Below are 12,229 nucleotides of genomic sequence, written 5' to 3'. Positions count from 1 at the left end.
TACTGATTAAGCATTTCATGAAAATCTACATATTTATAGTCTTTGTTTTGTTTTGAATTTTTGTCCCTTATTATTAACTTATCTTCAATTTTTTCTTTTTGCAAATGTGATAAATATGTATTTCTGTCTTAAGAAAATAGGAGCAAAGAGTATAAAGATCAGTAATAAAAAAGTATAAATAGAAATAATTTTCAAAGAAGGCTTCTAACTTTAACACGGATTAGATGGTCAGAGGCATGCTTTTGACACTATGCTACTAAAGAATTCCTGTCAACAGAGAAAATAATTCTTACCTGAGGGTCTAGGAGTATAACCTGGAAAACACTACCTTTTACCTTCAGATTTTTATCACACATAGAAATGAACATAGAAATGATAACTTTAATTGAAGACCTTTCTGAATATAAAATTATATAAGCTCATTGTAGAAGTTTTGAAAAATATAAAGGAAAAAATCATCAATCCCCATAATCCTGACACTGAATTTATTTCCTTAAAATCTTCTTTTCTGTGTCTTTTGTAATTTAGCTGATATCTATATTAAAATTTACTCCCAACTATATTTTGCAACAAGTAAACATTTTTCTATCATTTAGTGACTGTATAATAATCTGTGCTATATATGTATCTTAATTCATTTTTTGGAATTAAATTTAAGGAATCCATGTTAATCATCCATGTTTTTAGCCTTTCCAATTATTTTCTGTTTTATATAATTTTATATTATACTGAGTGTAAAAACTATTCTCCTGAAAGTGAGTTAGCAATAACCAGGCTCCTTGAAGATATCAGTAATTTGTAAGTGTGTGTTGTCCCTTACCTCCAAGTGCTTTTGGGTAAAACACTGCAGCTCTGTATTCATATGCTTTCTTTTGAAGTCTACCAACTTTTCAAGTGACTTGCATCTGGTGTCTGAAAGTCACGGCACAGCGAATAGCACTTGATGAAATTGGAAGACGGTAGTGGGGTTTTGGAGAGCAACCTCATCCTCATGTAGGTCATTTCCATGGTGAACCTTTATTAACCAGTTAACTGCCACGGTATTTTGGATTTAATGAAAAGAGGTCTGCTGCTTGCATCTATAGACTTACATAGACGCTTATGGAATACCAGTGGTTAAGGGGCTGGTTTTCACATCCTTCTTCTGCAGAGTGCATGGTGGGTTATTGGTGGCAGAGCACATCTGTCACCTATTTTTCTTCTCCTTCAAATTATAGACCCTCTAACTGGGCTGGGCATTAGGCAGCCATGCTTGAGGCCCCCATCTTACTCTGGGCTCCTTAGGCTCTTCCACAACAGCATGTGTTCAAGCATTGCTTCCTGTGTGATGACAGTGAACAAACAGCTGTTGTTCACAGGAGCAAGAGTGATAATGGTGATAATTGCTATCTTTTGCTGATCTTAGAAAATGCGCCAGGCATTGGTCTCCAGGCATTATTGATGTTATGTTACACATGTAGAAAAGTGAGGCATGGAATTTTTGAGTAGCTTACCCCCCTGTGACAGAGCTAAGAAAGGACAGCAAGATTTGTACTGAGAGTGTCTCCAAGACTGGACTTCTGACCACCGTCCCACTCTCACTGAACCATTCTTCCTCCTTACAAAGGTCATGGAGAGCAGACTATGTTAGGGAGGTGGGCCATCTCAGAAGACCACCTTTGAGTCCTTAGGTCCTTTTGGTAATTAAGCTCCTTTTTCTGATCTCCCCCTACCATGGCCTACTATGACCCTGTCTATGAGTGGAGTGAGAGCTCAAGATTAACCTGCTCTGGCTTTATAGAAGAAGCAGGTCTCAAGCCAGAATCAGTGGAAGAGTGAGGGAGGAATTTAGCAAAGAAGATTTGGAAGAAGATTCTACTTTATCTATTTAAATAAAATATGCTCATATTGGAATTGACAAATTAGGAGTAAAGTTACACCCAGAAGTTTTGCTTTGATTAGAAGGGGTACATCTTTCTAGAGAATTAGTGAGAAATTTTGGAGGAGGTTGGACATAGTTGGAACTTGAATTTGGCCTCCTATCAAATGCAACGTTACCATATATTTCTTATCAGGACAGATCACATGATGATTCAGAAATGAATTTGGGTTGATGGAAATTCACTGTTAGGCCATCTTAGAAGATAGGAAGAATTTATTACTTCACAACTCCCAACATGGCTCTTTCTGAGTGTCCACGCACTGCGGTTCATCCTGAAATTGTTTCATTAGGAATTATTGATGACCTTGGGTAGGCCTAATGCAACAATTAATAAAGTAGTCAAATGTATTTATACTTGATTTTAGAAGTGGTCACCTTTGATCTTGTAAGCGCATACCTGGCAATAAGCTCATCAGGAAACACAAAGTGATGGTTTAACGGTAGCAATGAAATCTTTATATCTGTTTCTCCTCCCAACATTTTACTTGTTTTTAAAGAAATCAACGAATGTTCTGTGAACCCCGACATCTGTGGAGCAGGACACTGCATTAACCTGCCGGTGAGGTACACGTGCATCTGCTACGAAGGCTATAAGTTCAGCGAGCAGCAGAGGAAATGCCTTGGTAAGAGCCCCTTTCACAGGCGAAATTATTCAGCAAATATTGGCACAATAAGAGCATTTTTTTTCTGTAATTATCAAAGGAACATGTTACTGTGTGTAGTATTAAAAAGTTCTTATCCCTGAGCTAAGGATGCTCAAAAAGAGGTTTTCTTGGGGGGAGCTGTTACCTCTTGGTTCAACTCTGCCTGCATTGCCAAGTATCAATATAATACAATCACAAAAAGGTGAAGTGATTTCAACAAGTTTTTCAGGTAAAATATGTAAAATAAGAGTTCTAGAAATGGAGAGCTACAAACATCTATTTAGCAAAATCAAATTAATATTAATATGCATTGCAATAAAGAATTATATTCTCCAATTGCATAAAATCTGGTTTCCAACAGGGATTTCTAAATTGAAAAATCAGCAAATGCTGACACAAAGTTATTGAGTATGCCTCTCTGGAAAAAAATGTGTCTCAGAAAGAGCTGGGATGGTGGTGGGTTGTTAACACTATCATTCGTTTTTGGAAACAAAGGGTTATAAAGTCAATAAAAACAAGAGGAGGCATAAAGCTAATGAATACTATATACTTTAATATGCTAAATGCTGTTAGACAAGATGTTGTGACTTTGGCTATTTGGTTTTGTATTAGTATGAGGGGGTCAGGGGACATCCACCTGTTCACACTATGGTTATTTCCCTCTCCCCTGCATACACTGTGTGAGTGACTAGAGCCATAAAGTATGAAGTTGAAAGGGCCATCATGCTCCTCCTGTGTGTAGAGCGGGAGAGTCGCTTTCACGCCACTGGGCCGGTCCCTGCTGCCCTGCCTGGGAGTAGCTCTGCGAACTGCAGAGCTTAGACGAGTCCAGGTATCTGGCAGGTCCTTCTGTGTTTACCTGAAACCTGTCTCTTTGAAACACCAGTGTCCCGATGGTAGTGTTAGCGTTTGAAGCGATGTGCACAGTATGTATTCCCTCTTCCCAGTCACGGCCTTTCAAGGGTTTCAGGAGAACAGTCATGCCTCCTTGTCCTCAGCAATGAAGGCTTGTGAGACACGGAGTAGGCTGGCATTTCACGAACAAGGAGACGGAGAATGCCACGCTCCAGCTGACTGATCCTCTGATCATCATTTTCTTCACAGATGTTGACGAGTGCACGCAGTCCCGACACCTCTGCTCGCAGGGACGCTGTGAGAACACGGAGGGAAGTTTCCTGTGTATTTGCCCGGCAGGATTCATGGCCAGTGAGGAGGGTACCAGCTGCATAGGTAATGGCGGTACTTCCTGTGCCTCACTTCCCAGGTCTGCCTTGGTGCCTCCCTTGAGATCCCACCCATTCACTGCTTAGTCCGACAACACCTGTTCTGCCATAGCAATCTGCCAGATACGGAAAGATATTAAAATTAAATTCTTTGCCCCCAATATTTTTTTTTTGCATTAAAATTTTTTTGTTGTTAAATGACAGTTGACATTTGTTGTTAGTTCTAGGGGTATAGCCTAGGCATTAAGAGACATTTATGTAACTTTCAGAATGATTTCCCCTGTAAATTGAGTACCTAGGCAGGGCCATACATAGTTACTAGAACAGTAGAGGCCCAGTGCATGGATTTGTGCACCAGTGGGGTCCCTCGGCCTGGCCTCTGGGGATCGGGCTGAAACTGGCTCTCTGACAATCCCCTGAGAGGGTCCTGGATTGTGAGAGGGTGTAGGCCAGGCCGAGGGACCCCACCAGTGCACAATCGGAAACCACAGGAGGGCTCTGGGACGTGTCTGCCCCTGTCTCGCCTAGTCCTAATCAAGATTGATGATTGGGGCTGGCTAGCTGGAGAGGGACCACAGGAGGTTGGCCGGCTGGGGAGGGATGGTGGGAGGGCTCTAGGGCATGTCTGGCGCATCTTCTGGAACCGATCTGCTGGACCCCAGCAGCAAGCTGACCTACTGGTCTGAGCGTCTGTCCCCTGGTGGTCAAGACACATCATAGTGACTGCTCAAATGAATGGTTGGACCCTTCACATATTAGGCTTTTACTATATAGGATTATTCTCTGACCCCTTTCAACTAAAAGTGTCAAGTGTGTACAAAGACCAGAGGGGCTAAATGTTTCTTTTGGATCCCACACAAATCAAAACCACTCAGGTGACAGCAGGACTCAGTTATTTCATTCTTAAACTCAAACTAACCAGGGAGAGGTTTGACATTTTATTTTGGGAAGTAAACCCCACCCTGTTTTCTGCTTTCCATAGACGTTGATGAGTGCCTGCGGCCGGATGTGTGTGGGGAAGGCCACTGCATCAATACCGTGGGGGCCTTCCGGTGCAAGTACTGTGACAGCGGGTACCGCATGACCCCCGGAGGCCACTGCGAGGGTGAGTGTCTGCGAGGCGGGGCGCGCGCCGCTGCTGAGTGCTGAGTCAGCCTGACTGTGCACGCAGGGCTGGGCGGAGGCCAGGGGCTGACAGCCCCCCCGCCCCCTCTTTCCTCCCCTCCTCCCCCTGCCCGGTATTTCCCTCTGCCAGTCTGTGCACGCCACCAGCTCGTCTCAGCGCCTCCCGCCTTCTGGGTTCACGGCCTCTTTGCCTTACTTCCATGGCTCTGCCTGGACTATTTTCTATCTTTATGCTCTTTCTTCACCCACCTAAGTATCTTCCTTCGCTGATATTTCACGTGAGATCACGTTAGCACCATTATTGCAGAGTTAGTGCAAACCCAGACTTAATTACAGTGTCTGGGTCCTTCGTGTGAGGACACGGTGCGGGGGAACCACCTTTGATTTTTTTTTTTGTTTTGTTTTGTTCTCGACCTTTTCACCTGGATATGTTCCTTTGTCTCGACTTGTTTCTTTCACGTAGGTTTTGGGACTCACTTGCAGACTCCCCATAGCAGCTTTGTCTGACCTACTGCAGGTCAAATTCCAGCAGCGCCCAATAAAAATGCCTTTATGAAGGACTGCAGCCAGAAACTGGCTCTCCTTACAAAAATGTTTTGAAAAGTTTTTTGTTTTTTTTTTAAAGAGGGACATGATTTACTTTAATATTTTTATTTATTTCAGATAGGAAGAGAACGGGAGAAAGAGATAGAAACATCAATGATAAGAGAGAATCATTGATTGGCTGCCTCCTGCACGCCCCCCCCCCCCCCCCCCCCCCCCCCCGTTGGAGATTGAGCCCGCAACCCAGGCATGTGTCCTTGACTGGAATCAAACCTGGGACCCTTCAATCTACAGGCCAATGCTCTATCCATTGAGCCAAATCAGATGGGGCTGAAAAGTTTTGTGTTTTTAAAAAATATATTTTGTGTTTTTCTTTTTACAGAAAAGAAGGGAGATGGATAGAGAGTTAGAAACATCAGTGAGAGAGAAACATCGATCCGCTGCCTCCTGCACACTTCCTACTAAGCATGTGCCCACAACCAACATATATGCCTTTGATCAGAATCGAACCTGGGACCCTTGAGTCCCTAGGCCAATGCTCTATCCACTGAGCCAAACCGATTAAGGCTGAAAAGTTTTTATAGCATGGTCAAAATGATGAACAGTTTCACATTCTCATGTTTGGTTCTTTTTGAAACCATGATGCCACTTTTCCCTTTAATTATTTTCATGAAGAAAACAGCATTACCCTCATCCCTAAACCAACAAAGGCAATAAAAAAAAGAAGAAGAAAATTGCATTGAACTTCAGCTTAGATCCTGCCATGGAAACATAAGGTGAAGGTGCCGGGGTCTCTAAGATAGTGTTTGAGGAGCCCAGCTGTGGGGGTGCTGCTGAGGCCCTGGGGTTCCCTGCCTGGCTGCCTGAGGATCAGCCTCCTTTCTAATATGGCTGGGCGTCCAGAGGGAGGGGAGGAGGTAGACTGGTTGGGGTGAGCTGCTCTCAGCTGTCCCTTGGCGTCTGCAGGTTGGTTTCCTTCAGTTCCAACGGCCCAGGCCTGGAGGGAGAGCTAATTGGACAGTTCTTGGCAGCCTGCGCCTGCCTCCTGCTGGCCTCTTCCCTTGGCCCCTCCGGTTCTAATCAAGAGACAAGTGGGAACAGTGTACGTTACCGGGTCTCTGGTCAGCTCAAATGAGAACAGAGCTGTGAACTGTCCCTGAGGGCCGAGGGATATGGTGGAGTGCAGGTGTGATGTGTCCCCACTCCCCTCTTCCCGGAACTCTCTCTCTCTGCTCGGAGAGACAGGGTGGACACCAGAGAGAGAGGAACCGTGGCATCAATTCATGATCCCTGCAGGTCATGACTGTCTGCTTGGGAGCCAGTAACTTGGCCCCTTTGAAAGTTCCTTCTTCATCTGTAGCATGGCAGCTGAGAAGTTGGCTTTCTTCAGGGTTGCTGGCATAGAAGTGGTGTTGCAGTAGCTTCTATGGTGCTGGTCACCTTATTAGTTCTGAGGAAGCATTTTTCTTAATCTTTGCCCTTCCCTGATGCCCTAACCCTAACCCTAACCTTTTTGTGTATATCTTCTTAGTATATATCTAGTTGTGGGAGTACTTATATAAAGGGTGTGTGTGTGTGTGTAGGTATTTGATAAGCACTTATGTGCAAAGCAGCACTCCCCAAGGAGGTCCAATATGGATCGTTATGTTCTACGTACAGTCTCAGAATGAGAAGAATAGACATTGAAATGATAACTAGCATCAGGATGGAAAGTGGAAAGAAATGTTGCAAGTCCACAGGAGACTTTTCGGTAATAGTTAATGTATGCAGATTATTTAACAGAAATATTACCAGAGTTCCCCATGTAAAAAAACAAGAACAAATAAAAACCCCATATAATTCTCTCCCCATGAAAAGGCTCGAGAAGAAGAAGGAGCCCAAGAACATGGCTGTTTTCTAATTTTGTCATGGACCCAAACCAAAGGTCCCCGGGCTCCTGGCTCACGGAAGGTTTTCTCAGCTGTCCCTAACAAGGCTGCTTTCAAACAGGGCCCGTCTCCAAGGAGCCCATTGTAGTTTACAGACATTATCTCATGCGTCCTTACTTTGTTCCGCTAAGATAGTCCCCGTCAGGTGGTCCCTTGTTCGTAGATGAGGGGACCAGAGAGCAGGCGAGGGCATCAGGAAACTCAGGGATGTTATCTGGTGTTGCTCAGCACGGCACCTTATTTATCGGACCAGCCTACCTCAGTGACCTTCTCTGACTTAGCATTTGTAGTTCGGTTTAAAAAAATATCCCATCCAGAGGATAATGTCATGCTGTTTGGAAAGTGAAACTGGCAAGCATCATCTTTTTATAGTCCCAGAACATCTGACCTAACAAGAAGTCCCAGAACATCTGACCTAAAAAAAAAAAAACCCACAAAGAAACAAAAAACCACACACACACACACACACACACACACCCCCATAAAACCACTGTGTGTCATTGTCTATTGGCAAGAATTTTTCACCGATAGGAAAAATAATTACAATGCTGGCCTGGTGTTGATTCTGTTACTATTGTCTTTAACTCTTTTACTTGAAGCATTTTTTTTTTTTTTTTTTTTTACTCATAACCAGGATTATGCAATGGGAGGTCATTTGAAAGAATTTACCAGAAGATGTCAAATACCCGTGCCTGTTCTGTGTATCCATCACATATTTTTTTTTACTTTTCAGTCCTGAGATATGTCTATAGTTCAAGTATGATTAGAGGTCTTATATACATTTTATATTGAGACACGTAGACATTAAATCCACTCACAGAGATTCAGAAAATCCAACTCTAGGAAAACAATTACTTTAAATATATCCTACTTTCTTCCCCCATTTTGTTTAACTATTCTTAAAAAGGCCCCAAGCTATTGGAGTCGATATCTCTGTCACAGTCCCAACCATATTTTAGGTGTTTGTCCCTGTCACATGGAAGAGAACAATGATCAGTAACTTCAGTTAGCCGTGAATGTGAAAAGAAAGGTGTATTTTTACCAGAAAATACTACCATATGATCTTATCACCATGTTTGATGGGAAATCTTGAAAGTATGTGATGAGTTCCTTCTCTTCTAGTGTTTCTCCCCCCCCCACCCCCCACCCCTTCCAGGGAATTCCTAGCATATGAAAGGTTTTAAATTATCCAACCTGGAATGTTTTTGGGCCATGAGGCCAAAGTGAGAATTTCCCCAGAGCGTCAAGTGTCTGTAGAGCTGACTTGTAAGTGGGTGGGGCAAAGGTAGGTGTACGATTGGGAGTATTTGAAACACAGAGTTTATTCTTATGTGAGTTATAGTATCATTTTCCACATGGAAAACTGTAAGCCTGCTTTTGCCCACCCTGTATGGCTTCCTCCTGCTCATCCCTATTCTCTGTCTTTTTTTTCTGGCAAACAGCACACTTGCTTAAAAGGTTTGGTGTCCACATAGTTGCCCGGGAGAAGTTGCGAGCTCCTACACTAGGGAGCTCGGGCCCTGCCAGTTGGAGAATTGGGTCCAACGACTTCCTGGGAATGTGTGTAAATATTTGGGTCAAAGTGTACTTGGCCATGCATTAGCTCTGTGAGTTTATAGACCTTGTGTCACTTAGCTGGTTGTTTTCCCTACAAAATAGGATATGCATTTCCCCCCTTTGTCACAAAAGTGTGTGCTGAAGTATCCTGATAAAATGTTTGTGACCTACCTTTTTGATTTTTCAGATATTGATGAGTGTTTGAGTCCAAGTACTTGTCCAGATGAGCAGTGCGTGAATTCTCCTGGATCTTACCAGTGTGTTCCCTGCACGGAAGGGTTCCGAGGCTGGAATGGGCAATGTATCGGTAGGTACCACAGAGTTCTTATCATATAGTTCTACTAGAAGGCCAATGCATGAAGATTCATGCAAGAATGGGCCTTTCTTTCCCTGGCTGCTGGCACTGCCTTTCTGCTCCAGCCTGCTCTGGTCCCGCCTTCCCATGCTACCCAGAGGCCCTGAGTGGCTGGGGCAGTGCAGAACGCCTGCATTGTCACCATGGCAATGACCCAAGCGTTCCCCCTCCCACCCCTCTGCTGGGCTCCTGTGTATGCAAATTAACCCATCATTTTTGGGTTAATTTGCACACTCACTTCTGATTGGCTGGTGGATGTCATGAAGGTACGGTCAATTTGCATCTTTCTCTTTTATTAGTATAGATTTCATCTGTCTGGTCTGTTTCCCAACAGAGTAGTGTAATGCCAAATGAGCCCTGTTTCAAAATAAAATACAAATAACTACACACACACATACACATATGGAATGTAACAAAAAATTATTCTAAGGCAACTTCAAAGAAAAGTTCTAAGTAAGTTTTAACTATGGAGAAAATAAGGAAGTGAGTTGGCATGAGAAATGTGGGATTTTTGCATGCAACAAATAATTCTGGTGGAAACACATTGTTACCTGATGTGTTAAATAACTAAATAAAATAATCACCACAGGGAGAACGGTAGAAAGCAAAATACTTAAAAAGTGAGAAAAGGCATATGAAGAAGCTGTCAGAGACCACAAAAAATTAGGAAACGTACAAACACAAACTTGCAGCGGAAATAGCAGATGCAGAAAGGGAAATCTTGATTGATTTCTCAATGTCCCTTTTACAATACAATTATTCATTTAAGTATTTAATAAATAGTGCCTACATCAGGCACCAAGGGAGATCCGATACACTTGCTTCGGTTCTAATTACACGTGCTCTCCCTAACTGTCTCCTTTCATGGCTTTCCTTGGTGTTTCTGTCTACCATATGGTCTTTTCCTAAAAAATTGAACTCTTTTGCACTCCATGCCAAACCCTGGACTTTTCTTTCATTCATTCCTCTATCCTCCCTTTCACAAATGCTGGACAACTTACTCTATATGCTCAGAGTTGTACTGAGTGCCAGGGTACATCAAAGGTCCAAAAAGAAGGGTGCTTTTTTCATGGAACTTCCTTTCCGGTGGGGGAGATGGGTACCCACCCAGATATCTCATAAATCAGTGCCAATGCACAGCTGATACAAGTGCTAGGAAGGGATGGTTCTGCGATGCTCAAAGAGCCTGTGCTACAATGAGTTGCCTCTAGGAAAATCCTTGAGTTAATCTTTAACTGGTGGAAGGTGATGGGAGGGAGAAGATTTTGGACATAGGAAGCAGCATATGCCTGGGGCTTCTAGAAAGAGGTGGTCATGTTCCAGTATCTGAGTGGACAGTGTGGCTGAAGGACAGAAATCAAGGAAAGATTTGCTGCAAGTTGAGGGGTAGAACACGCCAGACCTTCTGGGTCTGTTAAAAATGTTGGCCTACTTCTGCAATTTTGGGAAGACACTTAGGTACTTTGGAAAGTGTGTTATAGGTAGGCCTGGCAAAAACACTCTCCATTTCAAAGCTTTGGACTCAGCATCAGGCAGCAGGAGCTGCACCTGGTGCAGGTGGCCCCAAACCCTAAGCCTCATGCCCATCCCAAGAGTGTCTGTCATTGGAACTGTGAGATGTTGATCTTTGGGGAGAAGAAAAGATTTTTTTCATTAATTGCTTATTTGATAATATTTTGTAGTCTGTGTTGGTCAGAAAGTGCATTTGGTTTTAATTTTCCCATCTGGCATACATTTTATAGTTGTCTATGAAGGTTCCATTCATACTCTCATTTCCACATCCTGATGGATATTATAACCTGAGAGCAGATCCTGAACTTTACCTTACATAGCTAAGTGGTGATATAAACACAGCCCTGATTCATGAATTTGCTAATGGAATGCGACTTACCAAATTGGCAAGTGATTGCTCTTCAATATAAATGCATTTATCTACGTTGGATAGTAATAATAATAAATGACTTCTCATACCTAGATGTATACAATCAATCTAATTGTGACCACTTTGCTCCGGTGGTAGTGACAGAAACATGGCACCTCATTTAAAAATAATTTCACTTTGCCGAAACCGGTTTGGCTCAGCGGTAGAGCGTCAGTCTACGGACTGAAGGGTCCCGGGTTCGATTCCGATCAAGGGCATGTACATTGGTTGCAGGCACATCCCCAGTGGGGGGTGTGCAAGAGGCAGCTGGTTGATGTTTCTCTCTCATCGACGTTTCTAGCTCTCTATCTCTCTCCCTTCCTCTCTGTAAAAATCAATAAAATATATTTAAAAAATAATAATAATAATTTCACTTTGCCAGCCAGGTTAGTAGAATCATACGCAGACACGTTAAGTCACTGTGCTACTCAACCAAAGTCACCCACTTTGTTCTAAGGAATAGCTTTCATTTTTGCATTCTGGAGGTCATGTATCTCCTACTAAAAATAGGCAGCATATTTTTCCTTCTGTTCTGGGTCAAATGTTGGGCTCTTTGTCATCTATAGATTAAGCTTCTCTGTGGTATAATTGCAGTTCCATCCATTGCTCAGCTGGACTTGTGCTCATTCTAAAGTCCTCATGAGGGCTTTTGCAGATGATATCAAAATGGATTTTCCATCATGACTTTTTTTTATGGCAGTAGAACTTTCAAATGTTGAAAAGTGACAGAAAGCAGAAAGATATTGCAATAAACATTTCTGTTCACGTTGAGCCAATGAATGGATTGGATTTTTCTGCTAAACTCTGACAGTGCTCAGGAATACCCAGCCACAACTCTTTGTCTCTGTTCCTTTGTGGAGTTTAGTTCTCACCTTTGTACTTGTGAGACTCCCAAAATACTTTCCAGAAGGTGTAGTCCTTACTTAATCTTACCTTTGCGTTGAGCTCATGGGTAACACAACTTGAGCTATATGTATTCGTTCATTTAACAATTGAGTGCCTGCTATGAGCC

The 12,229-nt window shown here is 42.9% G+C and overlaps 1 protein-coding gene across 20 annotated transcripts in view; it reads left to right on the top strand.

Annotated features, from left to right (window-relative positions):
• Positions 1-12,229, top strand: part of LTBP1 (latent transforming growth factor beta binding protein 1) — a 298,629-nt gene that overhangs the window by 203,813 nt on the left and 82,587 nt on the right. For 19 of the 20 annotated variants that reach the window (XM_036434787.2, XM_036434781.2, XM_036434780.2 and 16 more), the window contains 4 exons: positions 2,419-2,544; positions 3,670-3,795; positions 4,771-4,893; positions 9,129-9,248. In XM_036434787.2, the coding sequence (XP_036290680.1) occupies positions 2,419-2,544; positions 3,670-3,795; positions 4,771-4,893; positions 9,129-9,248 (495 nt within the window). The remainder of the gene's footprint in view (positions 1-2,418; positions 2,545-3,669; positions 3,796-4,770; positions 4,894-9,128; positions 9,249-12,229) is intronic. The other variant, XM_036434783.2, reaches the window with a different exon arrangement.

Source organism: Pipistrellus kuhlii, unplaced genomic scaffold (assembly GCF_014108245.1).
Source record: "Pipistrellus kuhlii isolate mPipKuh1 unplaced genomic scaffold, mPipKuh1.p scaffold_m20_p_13, whole genome shotgun sequence".
In the NCBI taxonomy this organism is placed as follows: Eukaryota; Metazoa; Chordata; class Mammalia; order Chiroptera; family Vespertilionidae; genus Pipistrellus; species Pipistrellus kuhlii.
Note: the sequence above shows the minus strand (reverse complement) of the source record. Positions and strands in the feature narration are given on the sequence as shown.